Here is a 27,980-nt window from a genome sequence, read left to right as displayed (position 1 = left end):
AAGTAAACATAAATTTCATTTATTTATACAAAACGTTGTTTACAGACAAGCATATTCAAATAATAAATATCATTGAGAATAAATCTGCAGTACAGAGAAAATTATTTTTTTTATATAGTTACACAGCAGCAGAGTGAAAGGCTATTATTTTTTTCTTATTCTGTTGGGTTCTGAATCACAATCAGGATAAACTCCTTATCTGTAATAAAGTTATATACATATATTAATCTGATAAGCATTGAAAGTTTCCAACAGCACACTTGTGAAATAGTAAATGGCTTTTTTTAAATTACTACTTCCATTGAGGTCTTAACATAAAAGGTTCGAGCTTGTCTTCGAACTTAAAAGGATAGTGAAGGGTCAAATCATTTAATATTCTAGGTCATAACTGTACATAATGGCATAACTATGGAGGGGAATAGTATCCCCAAAATGCCTCAGAGATATAAAAAAATATCACAACTATTTTCTATGTTTTCCCTGCTGTGATGATTTCCTGACAAATTATGAGTGAAAGCAAAATTTTTGAATGCCAAAATGATGTAAAATGTATTTCCAGGCACGTCATTGTTCAAAAATTTTCCGGCATTACTGGTAAATGTTTTTAGGTTATATCCCCAAAAACATTTTGACTCAAGGAGAACCTTTTGTATTTTGGACTCGATATAAACAGGTTGCGCACTTTCATTTATGGGCTTCTACTTTTGTCTTGAGTGTCACCAGCATTGGGGAAACCCTTTTAAACCCTGTGTGAGCACATGTGTTTCTGTCTTTTTAGTGAGTATTGCCACTTAAAGTAGAATGTACAGTTTTCACGTCATGTTCATTTTTATTGGCCCTCAGAAGGTCAAGATGATATCGATTCTTCCCCAGAAAGCCTTCAAGTGTGTGAGTATGAAATATCATTTCTTAGCTTAGAGTTCAACATAAAATCAAATTATCTGTGGTCACCAAATGTTTTTTTAACGATTTAAATATTACAGCTAGATTTATAAGGAGAAAATCAACTTTTCACCTGAAAAAATTATATCCTAACTTGCCAAAGGAATTCTAAGCCTAATATTTTTTCTGGTAAAGCCAAAATTTTACTTGGATCATATTTATACAAAAACAGTGACCAGGGTAACACTGGGTATTCTTTATAAATAATCAGTACAATGGCAAGGCTGTTGTCGCATCACCCAGACAACAAAAATGGGGTGGCTTCACTCTTGTAGTTTATAGTGTGTGCAAGGAATTCAATAGGGATATGGTAAGGGAGGTGAGAGTGGTAAATACTAGTTGAAGGGGGTGGATTGAAATTAAGTCAGTTAGGTCCGTAGGTGAATAGGCAATGAGCCAGGAAGTTACCAAGAAAGTTACAACGAGTTGGTTAAAAAGTGCAAGTAATACAAGGTAAGGATTGGTCACAAGATGATCAATATCATGAGTTTATGCAGCAAAGATTGTAGTACTAAAGTTAGGCTGAGCATCAAAGTGGACGCTCACTTACTTGAATTTTTAAAAGCAAGGAGAGCATATATATTAAAACAGACTCAGCAGCAGAGGTATCCAGAATATAAGGCAAGGATGAGATCCAGTAAGAAACTTTATTAACACACTCAATGCGGATGCCTTGAATTCAAGGCATCCCGCGCTAGCCTAGGACGCGGATGCCTTGAATACAAGGCATCGGTCCCATTAGGTTTCTCGGCCCGCCATCTGCCTCCGCGTCTTCTACTAGACCCTGCAATTGTGCCCAGCGTCTCAATGTGTTTTCTCCTGTGACTGGATACAAGACGTTTGCTTGCAGCAGATTTTTTGGTTTATTTTTATAATAATATAATTATTATAATTTTATAATAATATTTAATATTTTATTTATTAATAGTGCAAATTTTAATAATTTTGAACTATGTATGATTGTATACGATTAAGGAAGACATAATATCTGATATTATTGCGAAATATTTTTTCCGCGTGGCGGTGCGTTACGATAAATTTTCTCAGCATTGAGTGTGTTAAGTGCCTGGTTTCAAAAAGGTAGGAAAAAATATTGGATCAGGTTAGTACAAAAATCATAGCTAAAAAAGTTAAAAAACAGCAGACACTTTATTTTTCATCCTGAACAGTTTCCGAGCAGATGATAAGAAATTATTCGTTTGGGTCCAGATATGTTGGAGAGCATGTGTTGAGAGAGGGCTTAACGTTATGGGGGAGAGTTGGGGAGAACACAGGAAAACCTAAAAAATGATAAAAAGTACTTTATCCAGGTGGTTCAGAGCTCATGGTCTTGGGCGGTACTAGCAGCCAATAGCTCACAGATGATACAAAAGCCAAAATTGCTTTCTTTCAACATTAATTGTTATGAGGAAATAGTATGGCAAATTTTCACAGTAAGCTGCTCACCAGGATAAAATGTGTTATGTGTAAGCAGTGGCAATAATAAACCACATCTTGCAACCAAACGTTGGATGAGAGTCTGAACCAGCAACCCACATCATATCTAAGTTTGCATACAAAATTTGCATAACTCATTCACTTCCCTTTCTCTCGCCTACTTCAGCCATCTGCACCTGCATTCCACACCCATTCCTCATATCCCAATACCCTCATAAGTATTTGCTCTGAGGTTCCACATATGAGCTCCACATCCCCTAACTTTGTCACATTTCTGCACCCAGGTTCCATACCCATGCCGCAAATCCAAAAACTGAACACTTACCCTCATCACACTTCTGCAAGTGTGAGGCGACTTACACCCCTCATCAAACTACACCCATACCCTCAACACGCACCTGCACCCAAATTCCATAACCAAGCCCCATGTCCACAATTAATCATAGAATGTCGATCAATAAAGCAGAGCAGTCACCATTCAAGAAGGTTGACGATAAAAAGTATAATTAGCTGATACTGCTGTATTATAAAAAGTTCAAGTTATAGTCTAAGTGGCCATATTTCTCTCCGCCTCAAAGTGAGGGGATTATAAGGGTCAGGTGGGTTGTGACTGGCTGATCGTGGAGTAGCTCCAGTACCTAAGAGGTCGTAGTGGTTTCATACATGGGCGGTACAGTGAGGGGCAGGAGGGGGCGGCTGCCTCCCCCCCCCCCCCCCAAGAAGCAAAAATCGCGAATGTCTTTAAGGAAAATACCGTATAATCGCGTGTAAGAGGCGCACCTTTTTCGCAGATATTGCAGCCGAAAATGGGGGTGCGCCTCTTACACAAACTTCTTATCTACCCCCCCTCCCCTTCACCGGTTGCAAGTCCAAGGGGAACTGAGTGGCCTTGGTTTTCAGCGTGAGTCAGTCATCTGAAACCCTGGGTCAAAATCAAGCGGCAGGCAGGGGAGTTTCTCCCTTAGTGACGTATTTTTAAAATGCTCCTGTTTGAATTTCTTGCAAGCATCGCGCCGTCACGTCGGTACCCCAGAGGTGAACATTGAAAAGATCGCGCGGGGTGATTCGCTCCGGAGCGCGCGCTAAATTTATTGCCACGAGTGGGCATCCCGCGGCATTTATACTTCATATAGTAATATTGGTGTCAAAACCTGCGGTTTAAAAAATTCGAACGAGTGTGCTCATTGTTGAACTTAATGGTGGATAGAAGAAATCGGAAATGCTTATAAGTGAAGAGCGCTGAAGGAGAGGTCGAGGAAGGAGCGCGCTCCCTCCCCTCCGTATTTAAAGCTACGAGCGAAGGAGCAAGGGAAGAACACGTCCGATCTTGCATGTGACGTCGTTGCCTTTAAAGTGAAGGGGCGAAGGCGCAGCAATGTGATATACGCAGTTTGCGTTGCCTGAAGTTTCCAGTCCGTCTCGTCTTGTTTGAATGCGCTTATGCTACGCTTGTTTCTTCCAAAATTGTGCTGTTTGGACTATGCTGAATATTAGTAGCCTTGTTTTAGCTATAAATCTTTGTGTCAATCAATTAGAGCTCAAAAAACTTAAATGCTGTCAGATATACGTCGCGTTAGGTCTAATTCTTTTTAGAACCTCGTGCGTGTCATACAATTTCTGAAAGATGTCGAGATATCTTCGAGCTCAGAAGGTGACTCACGTAGCATTTGGCCTCCAGAAACTCGGGGAATTGAACCTGGTAGACCGAAAAAGGTCAGTTGGTGAAATGGGGTAGGGATGAAACAAGTTTCCATTGTTCCCCTGTAACTTGATATTTTCCTGTGGAGTCTCGGAAAGGAAAAAAACGGCAGAGGCGTGGCTGATGGAGAGCCGAGTGTAGTTCCGTTAGGCCCCTTGCACACATACCGATTTTGGACGGCCGGTAAAATATTGGCCGATATTTTACCGGCGAAGCGATGCTTGCACACACGCCGGATTTTTACCGGTCAAACGATACGTTGCTATGTTTTTGCGCCGGCGATCCACAGTGACAATGGCCGGCAGCTAACCGGCATTTTGCCGGTGCCGGCGTATGGTCGGTACGTGTGCAAGCTCCAATGCTCTCCCATTGTTCACTATTGGAATGTGGACGGCCGATATTTTACCAGCCGTCCAAAATCGGTGTGTGTGCAAGGGGCCTTAAATCTACGACGTGGTTATTATCCTACGGCGCTGAGATTGCCCCGATTGTTGTTCAATCTCTTGGGTAAGCTCATGCCATTTGCCTGTCGTTTTTTGCCTTAAATTTTTCCACGGCTGCAATTCTATTGCAATACTCCCGCGAGAGCTTTTAAACAAAATTGTTCGTGAGTAGGACAAGCAACGTAGAGCAATGGCGTATTCAAAGAGGATCGGAACTCTTTCTACTCCCTCTTATGCCGCCGCAGTTATCAAAATTTCCTCTTTCAAATAGTACTGAAAGAGGACATTTCGATAACTGTCGAAATTCCAGGCATACGTCTGCAACACCGCACGATAGGATAAAAAAATGTCGCAAAATTTGTTTTCTTTATAGCTTCGATCCTCAAAATAGGGGTGCGCCTCTTACACACGCTTCTACGGTAATATTTTTTCTAGCAAATAATTTTAAAAACTAATAAAGAGCTGTTACAGTTTCCTTAAATTGTTGATTTCATTCACCTTTTCCATGCTTAAATCTCACCTACAACTTGAACAACCATGGCTAGCCCCCCTAGTTATGATCCTGGGTACGGCCTAGGTTTCATAGTCTCCAAATACATGCGTGACAGTGCTAACATTAATCACAGAATGACTATCAAAAAACCAGAGTAATCGCCATTTGATGGGGATACTGATAAAAGCTATGATTACATGATACTTTTTGTATTATAAAAAGTAGTAATTATAGTTTAGATGATCAGATTTCTCAGGTCTTACCCCTACCTCAGAACCTATTGTCATGACAGATTCACATGAAGGGATTTTAAGAGTTGGAAGGATGATTGCTAGCTGGCTCCAGAAACCATCAACAATGAGAAAAACTAGAACTGAAAGGCAGAAAATTATTACTACCAGAAAGCTAATTGGAATCTTCCTTCAAGTCAATTCTGTGATTCAGTGACCTGGTTAAATTTCAGTTGGATGAAACTTTTTGCATTACACATGCAATGAAATCTGAACCTCAAAATAATCGGAGACTACTGAATTAGAAAGATCACTCTCATTTGCTATCTTCCCACTTTGTTAGCATCATCAATACATCCCTACCAATTAAAGTTATTCAGGGTTGCTGTTTTGGCCGGATCATTACTTTCCAAAGAACCTTGTTGGTATTGCAATACCACTCAATGATAATTGGTTGTGTCTATCATCAATTCATACACCAGAGGTCTGAAAGGCATGTGGCTTTTAGATATTAAGCAATGATTTTTAAGCATAGTTTTTTAAGATGGTGAAATAAAACCTTAACTTGGAGAACTACCTTATACTACCATGTTTACAATTTTTCCAACATTATGCCTTCCCAACTTTTTCCAACATTCTACCTTTTAGTTCTCATACCTATTATTGAATGTGGGCTGAAACTTAAGGAATTCATACTTGTCCATGCTGGACCACATCCTTGGTAAATTGACAATGGCAAAGGAAGCAATCAAGAATACAAAAGAGTTTATGAGAGGATGAATGAGAATAAAGAAAAGGCTTACAAAGAGCCTGATAAGAAACAGTCTTTATTGGGATTGAGAAATGGATATCTAATAAAAAGGAGATGAGGTGGGAGTCATTTGAGATAAAGGAATGTGGATGGAGAAAGAGAAATGGACGTAGAAAAAATGAAATGAGAAATATCTAGAGATGAAAGGTGTGAAGAGGAAATTGGTAGATATGACAGGTGTGAATGGAGCAAGCACTAGTGAGGTATGAGATTATAAAGCAGTGTAAAAGGGAAGAATGGTGGGTAAAGCTAAAGGAGGAAAATAATGCCTAAGGATGGAATGAAGAGAAACAGACCTTGAGCTTAACTGAACAAGAAAATTCTATAAGGGGAGAGGACTCAGGACACACTTGTGAATAGTTCCACAAAAACATATCTTCACCATTACAAGACTAATGTTACCGAACCCCAAGACATTAATCCTCATAGCTTTAGCAGGGTTAAGTCCTCACCCACAAGTTGTAGATATCAATCACAGCAAAGGAGGGCTTTTCACCACTCACAGCATGGATGGTTGTGATTTTCCACATTGCTTATTGCAAGGGAGGAACATGCTCATGATGCTTAAGTTCTTTAATTTAATAATACATGTCACAAAATATCTATTAGGAAAGCAGAGGATGTTAAAATGTCAAAGATCATTTATAAAGACAAGACAATATGCATGTATGTGTGGCACCATATGTCTTTCAAAACAGCTCAAGATGATTTTTTATTTTACTCATATGTAACTTTCCCTAACATTCCATATCTTTAAAGAACGGTAACCCAAAAGAGTGGCACCTTGTCCTGGGAGACGAAAGCAGCAAATTTTTTGTTGGAGATTTTCCTACGCAGGTGAACGAATGCCGTATATGAGCGTTTCTACGTAACTGCCATACTAGGGTTCAAAAATTCAATTTGAGGTAAATGGACTGTTCAAAGTCCTGACATGGTGTAAATATTCCAAATTTTAATAATCCGTACCCGTTTCTCCCCATACTCCAACCATTTTTTACGAAAACGCCGCGGAATTGAGCTCTCGTATCATATGAGCAAATGATTGTGTTTACAGAGCCATTCTATTACTGAAGATTTCGCAACTAAGATAAGATTTTTCTATAAAAATTTCCAGTTAACCATTCTCCCCAATCATGACTGTGTCTAACCAATCCATTTCATCAATACTTGAAAGTCACATGTTCACGCAGAGGACTGTAACACAACAGTGCGTCGTTTTGGTGTCAGTCAGTGACGATTGACATGCATTTTTTTCCGCTGACCAAAATCGAGGGATTCGGGAGATAAATCGTTTCGTATCCAAATCAAGTCCATCCCAAGAATGAAAGATCAGAATAAAAAAAATCCCCAGCATTCACCGTTTTTGTTCCTGAGGGCCGTCACTGACTGACCTTTGGTATTGCTCAAGTTTCAAATTTTGGTGCGTGCGTTTCATTGGCCCCGACTGGTACACTAAATTCGTGGCATAATATGTTCCTCGAGCAATAATGTTGTTTCAGTTTTAATGTTCTTGATAAATTGTTTGTTTGTGCAGCGGAGTATTTTATTTTTTTGCCAATTGTTGACTTCGGCATGCCGCGAATCACCGCCACCTTCATTGTCGTCGCGTCGCTTCGGTACGTTTGTTGTGAAAGCGGAACATAGGAGCAGAATGATTGTTGAGATCTGAAATCCTTAATTGTAACATATGTCAGGATTTATTAAGATGGCAAAGACGGGAGCAGAGAGACAGCGCGAGCATCGTGAGAGGAAAAGGCAAAGAGGTGAATGCGAGGAATTAAACAGGAAGAATAGAGAGCGGCGATGAAGTCGTAACAGATCATGGCAAGGGTGGTGTTGATGTAGTTGGGGGCAAAGGCAAAAACATGACCTGGGAAGCTTTTAAGTCAGGTTCCCCTGTAATAAATGCAGTGTAAGTGTGTAATTAAAACAGCATGAAAATAAAATTTGCAGAGATCCCTGTACACGGCATTTCTGCCTCCAATGAAATGCTAGACTAACAGTGGCACGGCATTTCACCCATACGGAACACACTCTTTGTTCACCATGTGGAGTTAGTTGCTATAAATATAATTAAGATGTCTCCTTACGCAATAGATCATAGTGCTAGGAGTACTCACCATTTTAAGCGAGAATATGGAAATCGAAGCAAAATTACTGGATAAAATACATACTATGTGCGTATGTTTCAGTGGCGTAGCCAGGAATTTCATTCAGGGGGGGTCTAACACAGGGGGAAAATGTTTTAAAAACAGGGTACTAGGAGGGTTTTAAACTAATTTTAATACTTTTTTCTGAAGGAAAATAATTGTTTTTTTATATTTCGAGGGGGGGGGGGGTGGATCCGGACCCCCTGGACATACCCCCTGGCTATGCAACTGTTATGTTTCTTTTATATAAATTTCTGTGTTCAATATAGATATATTTTGCAATGCTCATTCCATGAAAAAGAAAAGTTAACACGCATCAAATCACATGTGTCAGTCAGTGACAATTCCCGTCAGTCAGTGACGCTCCATTTTTACGGCCAAAGAGAGGAAACCATTACTTACAAAAAGTCACGATTTTGCATACGTTTGGGCAGCACTTATAACTATTTTACGTATTTCGTGGATTTTCTTTATCTTGCATAATTTCAGAGCAATGCGAAGAAATGTGACAACGTCACAAAACGGAGTTTCATTTTTGTCAGACAGTGACGACGACTTTGAAGTTTAAAATCTCCGGTTTTACTGGGGTCACAGGGTGGTACCAAAGCCAGTGTATGCTTTCACTAACTTGTTTTTGGTGGAATTCTCCAGAAAGTTCCTAAATTGATTTGTATTAAGTCAAATATATACACAAAAACTGGGTGTAACGGTCAGTCAGTGACACGCAGAAACGCTCATATACACGTTTCCTAGCTCTTCCCCATTTATGACGGTCGTGGGTGTGCAATGTCATTGTTTCGGAACCCAACACAGCAGGGTTTAGGCTTTACCCTCGATATCCGGGAGCAGGTACCCCTACCCTTTGTTCTATATTACCCCTCTTAATGGTAAGGGACCATGGTCATACAATCGTTTATCCAGTCATTTTCCGAGATAAATATTTGTTCCTTTCTTAAAAATATAAACTAAGAATTGAATTATTTGTCTTTTGAGCAGTGTTTAAATTTTTAAACGAAGTTCTATGATAAATATTAACTTGTCTCAATTTCAGTATAAACATCAACATGAAGATTGTTGCTGCATTAATATTGATGGTAGAGCTTCATTTAAAATTTTACAATAGGGTGGTTTCCTATTATTTTTTTATTGCCTAAATCGAAAGATTATTACACCTGGAGTACGTATTTCACGCATTTAGATTTTTAAATGACGATATCTATTTTTCGCGATTAAATGAAAAGTGAAAATTTTCAAGCGCGCGAAAACGCGACGCGTAAGTATGAATGCCGGGAAATCTCTCCGTGAGACTTATTTCTGGTTCCCGCTGGCCCCCTGTGAGGTGACCTTGAGGCGAGGCTTAGCGCTGTAACGACGCAGGCTGCTAGCGGGTAGCTGAGTACCCTGCTGGCTGGTAGCTCTTGTCTTAAATAAGGATTATTAATACCTTATCAAATGAAGAAAACTTTCAGACCTTAGCCAGTTTTAATAGGTGATTATTAAGACATGTTTCCCTGAGCTCTACGCCTCATGCATGCATTGGTAACCTCAGACGATGTATAACTCCTATCCTCTCGTAGAGAAACTAGGTCCCTGTGACGTCACGTGCAGTGGCATCGCATGGGCGCCAATCTGGCCCTTTTCAAATGAGGATAAAAATGGACCATTGCCATTCGTCTAAACCGCTATTTCCAAAACGAAATAATTTGTATATTTTGAATACACTAATGGTGGGTAACGAATCGCAATGCTTTTCGTTTTCTTTGATGAAGGAAACTACCCTATTCTCAGAATCAAACAAGGAATTCAATTCGAAGTCTGATTTTTACGTGTAAGCAACAATTATCCATATAGCTAATTCATATACACAAAGCATGATTGACCGCGAACCAATGCTGCAAGTAGGGTTATAAACCCCGAAAGGAGGGAGCAACCCTCGGAGTCCAAAATACTGCAGAGTCCCCACTAGAAAGGGTTGAAAAAGGTTGGAGCTGAGAGTGCGTGATTATCAGCGAGATCCTTCTTAACGAATGCCCTGCAAAAATGCTCCGTGCAGAGAGGACGGAAGAATCTCTTGGGGGTCAGTAGAGCAGTCATGCTAAGGCGAAAACTCCACCGTATCGAAAGGGTTAAGTCAGAGTAGGTGGGTCATTCTCCCTAAAACATATATTTTCTACAGGCAAAATTTAAAAAATTAATTTTTGTTAATATTAGAACCAAAATTGTGTAATTGCAGTTTGTCAATCACACAAGCTAATGACGCAAGTGACAGAGATTGTTAGTAATATTTACACTTTTTTTATTTTCAATTATATGTTCAAATGCTAATGTGGCTCAAATTATAAGACTTACGTGAAGTTAGTAGCACTGAGCGTTTGCACACATTTGACGCCATGAAAGTACCCAAGATTGAACTTGCATTTAGTCAATGGATGCTACCAATCATTCAGATATGAACTTTTTATCCTTTGTGCATGCTAAGTGGAATGAATCTTCATTTTTCCCCTCAAAGGTATGTAATCTTGGTGTACGAGAGGAGTGCATTTGGTCGAAAACATGTCAACTTTGACATGCCTTAAAACAAGAAGTGCAACATTACTACAGTTTATTTTAATCTTTTAATTGATAGCAAATGATTTAAACTAGTCAATGAGAAATTTTAAAGGAAATAAAAGGTGGCCTTTTTTAGTAATAAATAGGGTGGTTTCCTATCATTTTTTTATTGCCTAAATCGAAAGATTATTACTCCTGGAGTACGTATTTCACGATTTTAGATTTACAAATGACGATATCTGTTTTTAGCGATATAATGAAAAGTAAAAATTTTCAAGTGCGCAAAAACGCGACGGCTAAGTATGAATGCTGAGAAAACGCTGTGTGACGTCATTCTGGTTCCCGCTGTCGGCGTGTGAGGTGACCTTGGGGCGATGCTTTGAGCGCTAATACGACACAGGATGCTAGCAGGTAGCAGAGTACCCTGCTAGCATGTAGCGCTTGGCTTAAATAAGGATTATTAGTACCTTATCAAACGAAGGAAACTTCCTGACCTTAGGCAGTTATAATAGGTGATTATTAAGACATGTTTCCCTGAAGTCTGTGCCTCATGCACGCATTGGTTATCTCAGACGATTTAAAACTCCTATCTACTCGTATAGAAACTAGGTCCCTGTGACGTCACGTGGAGTGGCATCGCATGGGTGCCAATCTGGCCTTTTTCGAATGAGGTTAAAATTAACCATTGCCATTTGTCTAAACCGGTATTTCTAGAACCAAATAATTTGTATATTATGAATACACTAATGGTGGGTAACGAATCACAATCAATGCCTTTCGTTTTCTTTGATGAAAGAAACTACCCTATTGTTAAATAATGACTAATTTTTTATGTTTAAACAAATCCTATTTGTTTATTATTCCTTCAAATTACTTGAAAGTTATGTCAGAATGTGCAGAAATGCATTTTCTTTAAAATAAAACAATAACCACTGCTTTATGGGTCATTGTTCCTTAGTAATCATCATTTATGTGATTTTTCATTTTTTACTCAGAGGCCTGACTCGGTAATGTTCAAAGGATTACAACTTTACAACGGTTCATTTCTGAGCTGAGATAAAGAGATCATTATTCATCATAAGGATACTGCTTTCATATAAATAAATTTCAGAGATATCGGTGATGGTCACCTGAAATGATTTTGCCTCAGCTGCCTGATTTGAGATGAGAAGGCCCAAAAGACATCTCAATTGCAATTAGTAAAAGATTTTACTTCTACTAATTTTTACTTGTCCACAAAAATGACTGATGATCTTGGGTTCTTTCAAAAGCTGCACTAAAATTTTTCTTCCCGTGTTAAAACATTCACTAAACCAAGTACATACATATAAACTCAAACAACTCGATATAGCTGGCAATCTCCTTCTCTAAATAGTGGTTTTACAGGGCTGCCTACATCTATGAATTATTCTCCTTTTTTCCTGAGTGTCCATGGCCATTGCTATTTTGGGTAGCACAAATGTTTTTTTATTAATTATGAAAAATATTATGAAATAAAAGCAACCCATAAATACTATTTTGGAATTTCATTTACTTTACTTTACTTATTTAATGACATGTTTTATAATACATTAATAAGTAAAATTTGTTAATACAGTAAACACCCCTTCAGAATTCCATGTGGGACGGTCCACAAACATGACGAATCATAGTCTGTGAACATTAAATTTGTGAAATATACTTCTTTCCTTACTAATTTGTCACTAAAAGTAATGAAATGGTACATAAAATAATAAGCCAGTTTAGTTTTAATATTACTGGTTTTTATATGGCAGCCCATGGATATAATTTTGTACCATTATGGGAGAATGACCCAGGTATCTAATGGGAAAAAACAGGAATCCAAAGTAATTCCTGATACCTGCTATTGCAGAGTAAAAACTTATGGTTTAAAATTTGATTGATAGAAATAATAATAATGCATTGATCCAAAAGACACTGTACAAAATAAAGCATTAAGTAAGCGCATAGGACATGTCAGAAAATAGAGTGAAGTATAAAAATAGTTGTAATGTTTACGTCATCATGAAATATTTATTAAGAGGTATTCATTCAATATAAGTTATAAGGGGAAAATTTCTGAAAAAAATAATGCCTACTTACCCGGGGCCACCATTATTTCATGCTTCTTAGACCTTATTCTCAGGAATGTCAAATCATTGGTCGGGTCTAAATCCCTGACAACGCCTCTTGCCTTGTCTGACAACTGGCTAATGAGGTTAGCATATTGAACGGTAGTGGTATTATCGAGGGTTGTTTTTATTGGGATCCCTAGAATCAAAATATTTTTTCATGATATCTCTACATTCAACTTTTGACATTTACAAAACGCTGCATTAAAACCTCTTCGTCGCTTCATAAGATTAGACATACCTTCAGCATTCACTACTATAGTACCAACAACACCTTTGTGGGATTGGATCCTCTTCATTGTTTCTTCGACCTCCGATGCCTGAAAAAATAATCTTGTTAGAATAACAGAAGAAGCTAAGTTAAATCGCGCTTTGGGTTCACATTTGTGATACTTCTCCGACCTCAATATATATTCACGGAAGATACATTAAATAATTGGTTGAGGCATTGGAGAAGTGTTTATGAAACACAAAAATCCACAATACGACTGGTGGATGAGTACCCCAATATATTCCCTTGGATGACATCGTTAATTCTTTCAACAACCCCCTCACAAACAAATAATAATACAGCAATCCATTTTGATAACATAAATTAGAGAGCCAATTAAACAATACCAGAAAATGACTCATCTAAAACCGTAAACGTAAACTTAAAATATTATTTTACTATGAAATTTAAGTATTTTTTGTAAAACGGCAACTTCATCAAGAAAAAATGTCAGCTCAGACGCGAGGATGACGATTACCATTTTTAAAGGAGGGTACTAGGGAAACTATAATCTTCAATTGTACCCTTGAATCTTCGACCAGCGACTGTTACAGCCTAATATATATAAACTAAAAAGTTTCAATACAATTCATATTGACAACAGCACCTTGGAAACAGAAACAACGAATACTCGATTCGCGCAAGCAATCTAATTTCTGACTTCAATTGATTGCGCTAAGGAGCGCGGTTTCGAAGTTTCGAGCCGAAGAGGAGAAATAAAGAACCCAATTTTTCCGATTTTGATGACAGAAAAACGCACCCTGGGCTTCCTCAACTCAAAGTTAAAAAACGAAACCATCGAATCACTACCATAAAATCTATCACTGTCCAAATCCAAGAGGTAAATTTTTATTTATTTTGAGGAAGGATTCTGAAGCAAAGGCAACCCTAAAAGTTAACGATATTAAAATAATGAGATTTAAGCCTCAGGCTACGCGATGAGCTCATTAGCTCTAAATTTTATTAGTGTACATTAGGGTATAGTTTCTCTCAGGCTAGTGGATAGCACGGATTTATAACACAGCTGTAAGGCACCAATCCTTTCCCTTGGCCATGGCATGGAAGGAGGAGGAGACCCTCCTTCTTCCATGGCCTATAGGATGCACCTTCTAACATTTTATTTGTGTCAAAAAGCTACTCTCAGGATTTGAACTATAGGTCTTCTGGTTAGAATACATCCCCTTAAATGCTCTACTCTCTAGGATTTCTCGTTTTTTTTAAAGAAAAATCCTTGTTAGGGCCGGATTTAGGATTTGGGTGGCCTGTGGCCCTTTTTGGTGAGAGGCCGGGAGGACCTCTGTTTCAAGGTGTATTAATTTGTGACGCACCAAATAATAGGAAATACAAGTAACCCAATTTTCTATTTATTTACGCCAATGTTGACAACTACATGTTAACCAAAAAACAACCCAGCTTCACTTCGAATCTCCTCACTTAAATGATGTTTTTTTTCGGTTTTTGTAAGCTTCAACTAATATTAGTGGAAGGCTCATGTTTAGTGGGTGGCCCAGGGCCTGGGCTCCCTTTGATCCGGCCTTAATCCTTGTCATGAACCACCCCTTCATTTCTACAGATCATACTTAAACAGTATACATTCCTGTCAAAATAGTTTATGTGAAGGACCTGAAATCAAACAAGTACCCGAGACTCAGGTGTAGGAACCCTGCGATGAATTTCTTCAAGTGTGTTATTGGTGTGGTTCACTCAGCCACAAATTTTCAATTTATTTAAGAAATTCAGTGAATGGAAGGAAATATAATAAGTTTCGGTGAACAAATACCTTCCCCATTTTGCCAATCTTGCATAAGTTTAGATAAGAAAAGCCAAAGCTGTCACCAGCTTTCTACCACTTTGTGAGTTCATTATAGATTTCAGGTTCATTTGCTCATTCAGTGTGACACTTTCACCGAGGTAAGAAATGACTCAAACGACTAAAAAAACATTGTATTACCTACTTAAGTACTTGATTGATACTCCAACATAATGTAATGAACCTCGGCCCACCACCTAAGGTCGTGGGTCACACGTTTTAAAGTGTGGGTTCTTGCCCTTGGTTTCGGGAAGCGAATAATCACACACAAAGTTAGGGCTTTTAACCAAAAGTTTATTTCAATGTAAAACCCCAATTGCCAAATTTATTAAATGAAAAGACTTAGAGTTGAAGGGGTTAAGGATATGTAGGTGATTAACCTCACTTCAGTAAATTAAATGGAAGTAAATCCGACCACGTTTATTTGGATGGTTAGCGATACAGTTCGCCTATGTCTCTGTGACCGTCTCCAACCGTCTCTCAAGCGTCTCAATCTCGCGGTGCCTTGCTGGCGCTATGTCCCACGTACCCTGGCGGCAGCGGCAGGGACCTAAGGGTCCCAGGGCAACAACCTCAGCCAGGTGGCTGACCTTGGTGACGGCGCTCGAAACGAAGGGCTCCGCCACATCATCCCCCTGGCAGTGAGATACCCTAGAGTGGAGAAGAATTAAAAAAAAGAGAAAAGAAAGAAAAAGGCAAAAAATTGGTAAATGTTTGGAGGGGGAAAAGAAATGGAGTAGGTTAGAGATGATAGTCCAGCGCAGATGCTGCGGGAAACGGACACGGGCAGCCAAATCTGGTCTATGCATAGACCAGATTTGGCTGCAGTATTCTAGGACTGGAGAGACACAGGAAAGGAAGAAGGTGCGTAGAGCTATTAAATCCAACACCTCACTGTGGCGATACATCATACCCACCAAAGACATAGTGCGGGTTGAAATGGATTTAATGTGCTCATGAAAGAGCAGCTTAGAGTCAAAAATAACCCCTAAATCCTTATGAGAGGTGACTGAAGGGATATGATGGCCCCACCTTCTTCATTAAAGCTCCTAGAACGACCGTTGAATATTTTTCTTTTTATTGTCCGCTACCATCACTTACCTTTTCGTAAATTCTCCCTCAATAAGATTAGATCCTCTCTTGGCATTGCACCTTTAGTTGATCGCCATATCCTCAATGACAGGAGACTCTTCTTAAATATCATTAATGGCAAATACAGATCATCTGACCTTCATTTTTTTCCGCATTGTGTTTCTTCGTGTACGACGAGGTCGAGTGACCTATTTCATTGTTTCACCCCCCACCTTTCTGTCTCTAAACGTTCTTTTCTATTCAGACTTCCTTCTTCCATTAACTCCTATGCCAAATCCAAATTTGGATCCTTTTTTTCATCCCTCATTCATTCTTGCACCATCTCTATCGTAAATTTCCCGCTATTCCTCGCACCACCGGATGAAATTTTCTTTTCTTTGTTATTTATTAGTAAATACTGTTGAATATTTTTTGTTCATTATTGGTTACATTGCTTAATATTATTAAATTGTTTCTCCTGTTACTGTGAGTCCCCAGTAATTGGCCTCGTGCTGTTTTTGGACTTGATTAAATAAATAAATAATTCTAGGGAATGATGGATTAATTTTTTTTCCTCAGCATAGTAATGAACTGATAATTTGTGTTTATTAAAAATTCCTAGGATTCCAAGAATCCCTAAATGATGTACACCCCTAGTATTAAATTGGAGAAAATTACGACTACATTTCAACGATAGTCAGCTATATGTACATATATCAACAATGCATAGAAGCAGTACTATTATCATGGGCATACTCAGCGAGGGACAGGAAGGGGGCAGCTGCCCCCCCTAAAAGCAAAACTTGCAAATGTCTTTGAGGAAAATAATATTTTTTCAAGCAGATAAATTTAAAAACTAATAAAGATATAGCTGTTACAGTTTCCTAAAAATGTTGATTTCATTCACCTTTTCCATGATTAAATCTTTCCAACAACTTGAACAACCATGGCTTGCCCCCTCCCCCCCCTCTAGTTATGATCCTGGGTACGCTCTGGACTATAATAATGTTTGATGGTTACTGAATTTGTACCATATCATTTCACCAACAAAAAGAAGTTGTACCTGTAAAGAGGAGCCTTACTTCATTATGTTGCATCTTTGCTCAGGTTTTATTGAAAAGTAGTTATAAAAACCCTTAGTCGATGACATGTAAGTCTTTTGTGTATGTACTTGATTTAAAACAGCAAGAGGTGTTAAGTAAAATCTGATGCTTTCCTGGCGAATATATTCAAAAAAGGTTATTCGGGCTTCCAGCCAGGTGGTCTCCCTCCATTCTGCCGACGTTTCGGAACACGAGTCGGGTTCCATCCTATGGGCTCAGTAAGAGGTGTTTATCAGCTAAGTCAGTTAACTAAGTTTTGTTCAATAATAAATAACATAATCATGAGCTGAAAAGATTTTATTGCAAATTAATCACATTCATTAAAACTTCAACTACCATTCCCAATTTGTAGGAACTAATTTCTGCGAGAAATTTTTTCATCAAAACATATCTTTGGTATCAAAATTTAGATGATGTCATTTATTGGCTCACCAAATGTTTTTAAAATATGGTTTTGACTAGCTCAATTGCAGTCAAGAAGAAGTATTCAGTACTCAGGCACAATAATGAAAGACTTTTGGAAGATAAGTTGCAGTCAATATAAAAGATTAAATACCCGCATATTAACAATACAAGCTTAAAATTACAACACAATCAAAAACACATACAATGTTATTACATTAGATTGTGTAGAAATTCAAACCTCAAGAAAAATTCAATACATATGTACATAATAGGTTTACGACTTCACCAGAGAGGAGTATAACACAACTTCGAAATCTTAATTTTGGACATTGGTAAGTGACAGCATTACTTTATATAATTAGTTCAAAAGAATACTCAAGTGAATTCATAGGGAAAAGTCATTTATAAGTCATAAGAAAACATATCAGTCAAAAGTCTGACAATGAGAACATAAGAGACCTTCCGAATAAGAGAATCCTCTTCTACTTTTAGTTCCAAGGAGAGACAAAATTTATATTTAATCCTGTTATCAGAAAATAAAATATGAAAAACAATGCAGAGAGTGACTGAAATCACAAAATGGTAATCTAAAATTGACCTCTTGAAGTCTAGATTTATAGAGTGAAAATTCAGTCCATTCAGAAAGCATATGATGGGAAAAAAGAAATGATCAAGTCATTATTTCCTCAAACAAATTCCTTTCTCTCAAAATTGTCTTCTTGAGAGAGATTCCCATGGATGTCTTTCACCAGAAAAAAATATTTCACAATATTGGTTAGCACTTATCCTAACGAAAATAGAAATTGATGAGTTGGCTCAACAAGCCAGGAGAAAATCAGGGTGGGTAATTACAAACAGAGGTGTGAAAGCAAGGGTACCCATTTGTTGCCTGTGTAAAGTAAGCCTAAGACAAGGGTATGATAGTTTGAGCAGAGATTTAAATCCTAAATAGACTTCCTTCAGCAACTTTTTCAGCACTTTAATATTGTTAGTTAAATAATGTTGACTTAGATAATGAAAAAATAACACATATTTTCTGAGATATGAAGATGAATTTATGAAGAAGCCATGAAACCAACTACAATCTTACTCAAGTCCAACTGACTGAAGTATTAAAAAATGTCTTGCATCATTTTTCAGGGAACAAGGGACGAAGCAGAGCCGTTTTTCCTGTGCAAGTAAGAGCAAATTTGGTATTTAAAGGTTAAAAAGAGTGATGAGTGATTAAGTCTATGAAATTGGCTGATGATGAGGCACTCGACAGTCATTTTGGCTTTCCAGGTTAAGGTTAAGTTTTTGGCGACTCAAGTTGCAAACTGGTTGAGCTGGCAACCATTTGACTACATAACTCGAGTACTTATGAGAGTTATTATTTTTTCAAGGTCCAATTACTCACAAAGTTGAAACCAAAGTGAAACTTGAAAATGTTTTTTCTCTTCAATATTTAGCTACAGCATCCAGCTACTTTCTACATACACCCCATTCTGACCTGAACATTTGCAGAGGTGTGGCAACAATTTTCCAATACTACCACCAGAGAACATGGCCACCTCCGTTCTCTCAGTCAATTCTCTACGCTATCTTCAGATCTTTGTTGGAATCAGCATTGTACATATCAGCAGGAAGAAATCAAACAACATAACATGAAGCCTATGGGCTCAACCAAACAAAATCCTTGAGGTCCTTCTTAGTACAGGCAAGGAATTGGCCTTCGGACCAAGATTGTGGGAACTTAATTATGACATTTTTGAATTTACAATGGCTTAAGGATACATACATAATTGCTTGTTCTTTCCTAGTATTTTCCTGTATATGAGCAAAGCGTAAATCATCAGTGTAATGCTTGTCAGCATAACACTGGATTTGAATAAGATGTTTTGCTAAATGATCAATGTAGTCTTAGTTATAGATTTTATGTATCGCATTAGATCCTTCAACTAAGAAACACTATATTATAGCAGGAACAATAAAATAAGATAGATATTTTCCCAAATAATTAGGTATATAGATAACGGGGGAAATGAGCTCTACAACCTCAATAGATAGGTGATTCTAAAGGGGTTCACAAATGGCTGTAAAATTTGACACCACTTGTCAGAGGAATAAACAAAAAACACTACACCAGAATGCCCTCATGTGGCAGTTTATGGGAATTACTTCCACACCAGGGACTATCACAGACACAAGCACACACCCCTGAATGGACACCTTCGCAAGGCTGTCGGACCTCGCAAAGCCCTACTTCATGGAAAACCAGCTCAAAAACATTCATTTCATCACTATCCAGTCGATCATAAGTAACCTCAACAGTGAAATGTTGTGGAATCATTTTAGTATTTTTGGCAAAAGGTCAGTAAATTTTTTAAAGCCAAGCGTCCCTGAAAGTATTAAACTAACCGATAAAAATTTGTTTAACTGAAAGAAATTGATGCAGATATAAAGATAAAAATCTCTATGTCCCCTTTAACAAAAATTCATAAGACTTATTCTGCATTCTAGCTATCACCTGGAAAAATCATCCATTACATATTTGTGATGATTATAAAATGTATTAACACAAGCATATAATTAATACTAATATCTGCATCGAATATGTGAGTGAGACCAAGGAATACTGCCCTGATGTTCATTAGTATTTCAGGGTCAGATCCACCAATTCACACCGAATGTTTTCAAATATTCAGGATGATTTAGGTACAGTTAACTCCCAATTATCCAGGCCAATGATAGGGAGAGGAGGCATGAACAATCAAAAAACATGGACAATCCAAAATTTCAATTTTATTTCTTATAATGCTCATGATTTATGCAGTGAATAAATAAATAAATCAAATAATATTATTATTAATGCACATAGCCTGTTACTTTAGACTGCTTCCAGGATTCATCGAGACCTTTTTTCACCCAACAGATGATATTTTTAGTGGCTTTTTTCATTGTACTAATATTCCCACTCCTCCATATATTCCAGCAAACTTACTATGCAATAAGCGAGAGCCAATCTGTGACTCATGCGATCTCTACTCCCTTTGTCTCTACTTCCACTTCTCCCACTGCCTTCTCATCCATCCCTGCCTTCCTCCCATTTAACCTTGACTGGTCACGATGCAAAAATATTCTTATCCATCATGTGTGATGGATATCCATCCATCCATCATGTGTGATGGATAAGAATATCCATCATGTGTGACCACTTATTTAGGTTCTATACATCTATAGTTTCAAATTCATTCATGATTTTCACTAATTCCCCCAACTTGGAAGCTAAGGCACAAATGTGATCTCTGGACCATTAATGACCGACTGAGATTGCACATCTGCGATATGAAAAATAGTAAACTCAGCTAAAAAATTATCGAGGAGGAAAGTGAAGAAGAAAAGAAAGACATGAGAGCCAGCACCTTAGGAACAGAATTTGACACGGCAATAAGACACCTGTGAAAGAATAAGGCATTAAGAATAGATTATATTCCAGCAGAGCTAATTCAGAGTGCAGGAGAGAAGACCTTAACTCTGCTGCACAAAAAAATCTATGAAATGTACTCAACAGGAGATATACCACGTGACTTCAAGACGAAGGTCTTGATTCCAATTCCCAAAAAGAAGAGAGTAGAGAAGTGATTAAGTTTTATAACCATAAGCCTAATGACACTTCCGTCGAAGATACTGATAGGAATAGTTTACAAGAGAATAGATTGAAGAACAGAAAAAATCCTGAATGAGGACCAATTTCGAATAAGGAAAAGGAGGGGCACCAAAGAAGCAATTTTGGCTCTTATACTTCTCAAAGAAGAAAGAATGGAGAAGAACAGACTTTCTTAGCAGTAGTCCACGTATGGAAGGCGTTGCACCATATGGAATGGAATTCAATTCTTAAAATTCTTTAAGTAATTGGAGTTCCCCTTAATGATTAGAATTGTGCACAGTTGAGTGGGTGAGCAGAGGGCAAGGGAAGGCCCCAAATCAAATACATAGGACAGATTATTAATAATGTAAAAGAAATGAAGTATGTCACTCAGAAAAGGCTAGCCGATAGAAGAGCAGAATGGAGAGCTACATCGAACCAATCTTATGAATGTTGAACAATGAGATGATGATGATCACTATAATTTAGCATTAGCAATATAATGTATAAATAATCTTGTGAGTCATTAATTGACAAAATTAAAGGGCTGAAATCATAACAGGCTCCTCAAGGTCAACAAAGTACATAGATTAATTTGTATAAAAATAAGTCAAATGATATAGAAACCACAAATATGTATCTATTTCAGATAAAAAAAATTAGTCTCAGTACAATATCAAAATTAAATACATATTAAGAAAAATGATGAATAAACATCCCTACAAAAATAAATGCTGTAAACACGTGACTGAATAACATGGCAATATGGGAAAGTAAAAATTTCAGTCAGCTCATCACATGGGTAAATTCTAAATGAAATAAAAACATCTTCAGCAATAAAAAACTGAATTGATGATTTAGATTTCAAAGCCACAAACATGAAAACATAATTAGCTGTTATATTAATGACCAAACCATTAAGTAACTTCAACTTAACTTTCTAGTTATAAATACACAATCAACTTTTACGCGCATTCAAATAAATTCAGGAGAGTTTGCACTCCATTTGATCATCTTTCAAGAATGACTTTTGGCCCTAAATAACACTGCTGCCAGACAATTTTTTTGGATGAAAACACAAATAGTAAAAAATCATAAAGCCGATCCCTAATATAAAAAAGCCTATTGATGCGATGGGAATAAGGTATAACAAAAACATGTGTGCTTTGATGGTCACAAAAAAGAACCACAAAATGACTAATACAATATTTTCCAAAAAGTATACAGAATACAAAATAGAGTAAAATGGCTTAGTGTTTGTATCCCTAGTATGTATACCAGTAAATATATAAATTGCAGCCAAAAGGAGGCAAAGGACCTTATCCCAAAGAATAGAGCCACCACAAGCACCTTCTGGTCCTTTGAAAAGCAGATAAACAAAGAAGATAATGATGTGAATAGAGCAGCAAAGAATGATCCAATGAGGAAACTTTGATGCAAGGCAACTCAGAGCTACAACACGGGATACTGTAAAGAGAGATAATAGAATTTATTAAGGTTTTAAGCAAAAGAAATTCTTAAGACAAAAACATTAATATGAAGGCAATAATATGTAACGAAATGGAACTCAAAAATCCGATTTAGATTTCAAAGTCATAAATATGAAACCATGTTGTCTTTGGGTCCTAACATGTTCCGACAGGAGCTGGAATGTGCCCGAACTTTCGTCCACCAAAATGAGCCAACGAAGCATTAACCCAAAAACAATTATCCATTTAATCACTCTAGAACCCTTTCTACTATTTGGATATGAAAGTCCAATAAGCACTCCTTTGTGAAGGTTGAAACCTCCTCCATACTCTTAGCAGAGTAGGAGTTTACGACATGTCTCCATGAGGTTAAATGGCTTCCGAAAGACTTGCTATAAAGAGCGGCTAAGGAAGTTGGTCTGTGGCTCCAAGTTGGATAAGGCTCCCTGACAACTATAGCATATGAGGGAAGGAGGCACAGACATTCATTATACCTTTTGAAGTAAGGTGGCTTCTCAATAAGTGCTTCCATGGCGACGGAGTGGTGTTTTCAGGTTCCATTTTTTCAAGAAATTTTAATTTTGCAAATTTAACAGCATCCAAGAACTGCAAAGTTCTACACATATGATACTTGCTTAATTGCAAACTTTAAAAGTCAAGGGGAGGTATGGAGATATGATTCTTATGATCTCTGGTATCTCTGTGCATAATCACAAAAGCATAAAGGGAAAGGAAGAGAGGCACATGTACACCATCTACGAATGCATGGGCCCTACATTATTATTCAAATCGATTAAGAAAAGGCAATTTCAATCTGGCAGGAACAAAATAATGGCTAAGAAGACACCTCTTCCGGCTTCATTAAATATTATTTTATTGACCTAAACCTTGGATACTCTGCTTTTCAGTTACCCACCTTTAAGGGAGCATGAAACTTCAGGATTTCATGGTACATACTTACTTGTTTCGGTCTTTGAACTTTGGGATTTCATACGACATACATAATTGATCACGTCCCTACACTACATACTGACTTCATTTTCAATTTCCATAGAAGTGCCATTATGTCATTGCCTGGTAGCTCTTGTCAGCATCTTCTCTTGGCCCCTTGACATCTCATAGGATTGCTTAATGCATGGACTTCCTCAAAATAAACGAGCTACCTAAGTATACTTCACCCTCGACATGTATGCGTGGTTCAAGTTAATCATAAAAATCTGGTCCATCTCACTGAATGGAGATAGATGGAAATAGAAAATTAAATTTTTAATATCATGACTCAAATAATGAACAATTAGGAGCTAAGAAATGTTACCAATGGTATCTAAATGGACAAATCAAACCTCATGAAAAACAGAAGAATGACAAATGAAAGCAATAACTTACCAATGATCATGAGATGCCAGAGGAACTGAAATACCATTCCCTTGTAGGATATATTATCCTTATTTGGTTGTGGGTAGCGGAGCAAGCGCTGATATGAAGCTAATGCCCAAGCCAAACTGACGAAAGACATAAGGGTGGAAGCCCATTGCATAGATTCTGAAGAAGAAAGGGAGGCATTTATAAGTAGGTATATAGGGTATAAGATGAATGCAATATATATATTACAAAAGTTGTTTTAAAAAATCCATTTTCACAAGTATATCACATATATTTTAACCTCTAATTTATGAAGTTGAAGGGATCAAAAATATTTTACATTGTAAATCAATAATAAGAAATGGGATAATATGTTGATGGGCATATGTGATGTGGGAATTCATTAATCTGAAGATTTTGATTGGGCATCTCATGTTGACATTGTAACTAAAATATCATCTGGTATATTCATAATCATGATAAAAAAATTGTCAGAGACGCTCAAGATGCTAGACTATGTTAGCATACACCCACTTCTCTCTTATGGCATTATTTTCTAGGGCAATGCCTCCAACACCTCAAAAGCCTTTTCAGCTCAAACAAGAGTAATTTAAGCCATTACTGGTGTCTGAAAGTAGACCTTTGCATAAGGAACTTAGGAAGAAGGATAACCCTTTTTCCCCCATATTACAAAATTATTTAGCAGCAAACACAAAAACAGTTAGTCCTAACTGTTCCCTTCTTACAGATTGCACTTTTAAAATAAGTAATTTTAATTAAATGCCATAAGAACCTTTTTCTCTTTGGATATGAAATTGGAAAGCTTAATCCTTACAAATTTATTTTGGACCCTCTCGATTGCCTTAGTGTACTTCAAATGATATGGATTCTGTATTTTTGGAATTTTGTTAAATACCCCCCTCAGAAATAAAGGAGAGGAAACACCACTGCTCTTTTATCATGTGCCAAGAAATAACATGGCTGGTAAAGGCTCCATCAGAGACAGAGAGCATATAGGAAGGATATCGTAGGGTACAACTGAGGGTAGAGTTCCAGCCGAGGAAGATAGAGATAGAAGTACTCTGGGGTAGTAAAGAAGAATAGTGGAAGGAGAACAATATCCCACATAGCAACGAACCTCTCAGAGACGTCTCACTATGGTCTCGAATGACTCGAATATCACGTCTGTCTCACAGATGTCTCGGAGATGTAATCGTGAGACGTTCAGGAATTAAAAAAAAAAAAACGTATTTAAACAGAATCAATGCCTTCCATATATATTTTTCGGTGCAAATCTGCAGTTTTGATTATTAAAATCACGACATTTAATATGGGTTTCTTATTTTCAAAAGGTGATCCATCACAAAATTTGTCGCTAAAAATGATCGAGAAAAGTAGGCCATAACTGTATAATTTAAATTTAATTATTTTTTTGCCTAAATTTAAAACATACCATAGTACAAAGTCTAATGAAACATCTCAGAGACTTATGTGAGACGTCTCAAGAGATGTCGCATAGACCATTTTTTTGGACATAGTGACATCTCAGAGAAGTCTCAGAGATGCCTCTGAAGCTCTCGGAATGTCTCTGAGACGTAACATGTGATATTCAAGACGTTTCAGAGACGTATTTCTGCTATGTGGGATGTTAGTAATGGAACTCACCAGAGAATAGGGGGAAAAGGAGGGTTGAAGAAGAGCACTCCCAGGATTACAATGCAATTCATTTAGAAGTAGTGGAGAAAGATAGTTATCCTTATTGGCTGATGGTATGTGGTTGGTAGCGAGAAAAGAAGATTGATGAGCATACTGGGATGGGGGGAAGGAAAGAACAGGCTTTAAAAATATACGAATACGGGCAGTACGTCATATTCTGAAATTAATATAAAAATACGGTCATAAAATTGAATTAGGCAGGTGGAAAGACTATAATTTGAAATCTGACTACTATGTGCAACTACTCCAATGGGAATAATATGTAGCTATGATATTCCAATGCAATCTTGTTTTAGTGATGCATTGGACTTGAGTGCCTTCTACTGACCTATTTCACCTGTTTTAAAATTAAAAGGAATAAAAGTAACTTCCCATTTAAAAAGATTTTATTGTAACTACTCTCCTCTGCGTAATTGAGACAATAGGGGTTTCCAACTCATTAAATCCATTAAATATTAAAACTCAACAGCCAACAAAAACATACAACCTACAGGTACGTTTATTCCTATGAAAGCCCAAGATCGGACACTAATACTTACAATGACTAGGAAACATACCATGCCATGAATAATCCTTAGGATCGATGTACATCAAAATTGACAACTGCAATACTAACTGAGGAGCAGACTCAAGGAAACATTCAAATACCCTCAAAAGAGCAGCATCTGAGTCCTCCTTAAGCATGAGGTAGCAGTAGTGCCTTTCTCTCTCTTTCTCCTTCCTCTTTCTGTATCTCCGAGACTTGATAGCATAATGTAAAGACTCGGCATACCTACAGAATTCAAACATTAAAACGATAAAATTCACAAACTTCTGCAAATTAATTCAACAGTAGGAATATGCACCTTAATGTTGGAGCTAACTGCAACAGGAGGGCGAGACATCGAATGATCCAAGTGCCCAACGGTGACTTTTTGTCAGGATTATTTTTGTAATCGACAACATACCTTAAATAAAGAAAGAATTTTACACCATTATAATGACATGGAAATCACAAATTAATGACCAGAAAGCTAGAAGCACCATACCATCTTGCACTAGTCAAAGTCGTGGCTAGAGAAGGAACAACAATGAATACAACCGTCCAAATGAAGTACTGACCCTTTCCAGTAATATAAAAATTTACAGCCACATAAATATCGAAAGCTACATCTAGGACGTGACTGCCAATAGAAAAAAACAGCCATATAATATCCCAACGAGTAACTTTATACGAGCTAGGCACATAATCAGGTTCATCGGAAATCCTCTTCGAAACTTTATTCTCTCGGTCCTGATTTCCGATATTGGAATCGCATTGAAACACTGTAGAGTCACAGGGTGACATTTCTGAGCACTTTTTTTCTTCTTCATCCCGCAGCATCACATCGCCACTATCTTCCCCCATATCTCAAAGTTCAAGTACAAATTTCTTCTATCCGTTATCAGACTTAACCGTTAAGCTATAAAACTGCGCGGTACGTTAACTATGAAACCAACAACATTTCGGTAGTCAAAGCCTACACATATCACGCCATATTTTCATAAACAACTTCCTCACGACACTGGACACTTCATCTACGATCATGTTTTAACCTCCGATGACCTGTGGGCTATTCGGTTGATTCCAGGGGCCTAAGTCTGTAACTTCGTTTTCTCCCGAGTTGGGAGAAAAGAGACTCGTGAAGCTCCAGTTTCATCCAACTGAAGTCTGTAACGGTAACGGAGAAAACTTTCTCCCAGTAACGGAGACTCTGACTCTCCTGGAGAGTATCATTCTCCCGACTGAAGTCCGTAACGCGATTTGGAGAAACTGACGCGCCCTGGACGGGAGCTTGGGAGTCACCCGCCCGGGACCCGGCGATTCATTTTCTCCATAGGAGAAACGAGGAAAATACCAATGGCGGACCGTTGTGGGCGATCGTACTGCAGTTCTAATTGTATTCTAATATGGTTTTTTACGTATTTGTGACAAAATAGAACACGAAAATGCATTCTTCAAGTTAGGCAGGCAACTTATGTAGTGTAATTTGTGACAAGAATAGAAATTTTTGTATGGCTGCATTTGCAAGGAAACTACGTGCAGTGAACTTTCATTGTGCCTCTAGTTTAAGTGAACAAAATTTGTGTCCTTAGTGTACCCCTTAGTGAATTGATTGCACATAGACGATGAAGTAAAGAGTGAAGTGTGTTGTGAATGTAACATCTTCGACGAAATTATTTCGCACGTATATAATTTAGGCTACGAATCAACTGTATACATTACGATGAAAGGTATCTAA

The 27,980-nt window shown here is 37.7% G+C and overlaps 2 protein-coding genes across 5 annotated transcripts; both read right to left on the bottom strand.

Moving 5' to 3' along the window:
• Positions 1-3: 3 nt before the first annotated feature.
• On the bottom strand, positions 4-13,809 carry LOC124156295 (dynein light chain roadblock-type 2-like). Its single transcript, XM_046530755.1, has 4 exons — positions 13,637-13,809; positions 13,129-13,207; positions 12,859-13,026; positions 4-199 (listed from the first exon to the last, which is right to left on the bottom strand). Exons 1-4 carry the CDS (start codon positions 13,637-13,639, stop codon positions 156-158), a joined length of 294 nt encoding a protein of 97 aa, XP_046386711.1. The 5' UTR covers positions 13,640-13,809; the 3' UTR covers positions 4-155.
• A 1,432-nt stretch (positions 13,810-15,241) lies between these two features.
• On the bottom strand, positions 15,242-27,343 carry LOC124156293 (XK-related protein 4). Of its 4 annotated transcripts, none has more exons than XM_046530753.1 (5): positions 26,748-27,343; positions 26,565-26,666; positions 26,277-26,491; positions 24,028-24,183; positions 15,242-15,619 (listed from the first exon to the last, which is right to left on the bottom strand). In XM_046530753.1, exons 1-5 carry the CDS (start codon positions 27,104-27,106, stop codon positions 15,519-15,521), a joined length of 933 nt encoding a protein of 310 aa, XP_046386709.1. In that variant the 5' UTR covers positions 27,107-27,343; the 3' UTR covers positions 15,242-15,518. The 4 variants fall into 4 exon arrangements, with proteins under 4 accessions (XP_046386709.1, XP_046386707.1, XP_046386708.1 ...); XM_046530751.1 differs by lacking the exon at positions 15,242-15,619 and adding an exon at positions 21,793-22,639 and having other exon boundaries at positions 26,748-27,342; XM_046530752.1 differs by lacking the exon at positions 15,242-15,619 and adding an exon at positions 21,793-22,639 and having other exon boundaries at positions 26,821-27,342.
• Positions 27,344-27,980: the final 637 nt, after the last annotated feature.

The sequence above is a fragment of the Ischnura elegans genome, chromosome 3, assembly GCF_921293095.1.
Source record: "Ischnura elegans chromosome 3, ioIscEleg1.1, whole genome shotgun sequence".
Classification (NCBI taxonomy): Eukaryota; Metazoa; Arthropoda; class Insecta; order Odonata; family Coenagrionidae; genus Ischnura; species Ischnura elegans.
The sequence above is the reverse complement of the archived record's forward strand: the minus strand, read 5'-3'. Positions and strand labels throughout refer to the sequence as shown.

Bases quoted from the DNA above. Each gene is read 5' to 3' on its own strand.
- LOC124156293 (XM_046530751.1), bottom strand. From the start codon at position 27,106: ATGGGGGAAGATAGTGGCGATGTGATGCTGCGGGATGAAGAAGAAAAA. The intron at 24,184-26,276 runs GTATGTTTCCTA...TTTCTTCTTCAG, and splicing joins TAAGGATTATTCATGGCATG to AATCTATGCAATGGGCTTCC. The intron at 22,640-24,027 runs GTAAGTTATTGC...CTCTCTTTACAG, and splicing joins CTGGCATCTCATGATCATTG to TATCCCGTGTTGTAGCTCTG.
- LOC124156295 (XM_046530755.1), bottom strand. The intron at 13,027-13,128 runs GTATGTCTAATC...TTTTGATTCTAG, and splicing joins TATAGTAGTGAATGCTGAAG to GGATCCCAATAAAAACAACC. The intron at 200-12,858 runs GTAAGTAGGCAT...ACTTTATTACAG, and splicing joins TGAAATAATGGTGGCCCCGG to ATAAGGAGTTTATCCTGATT.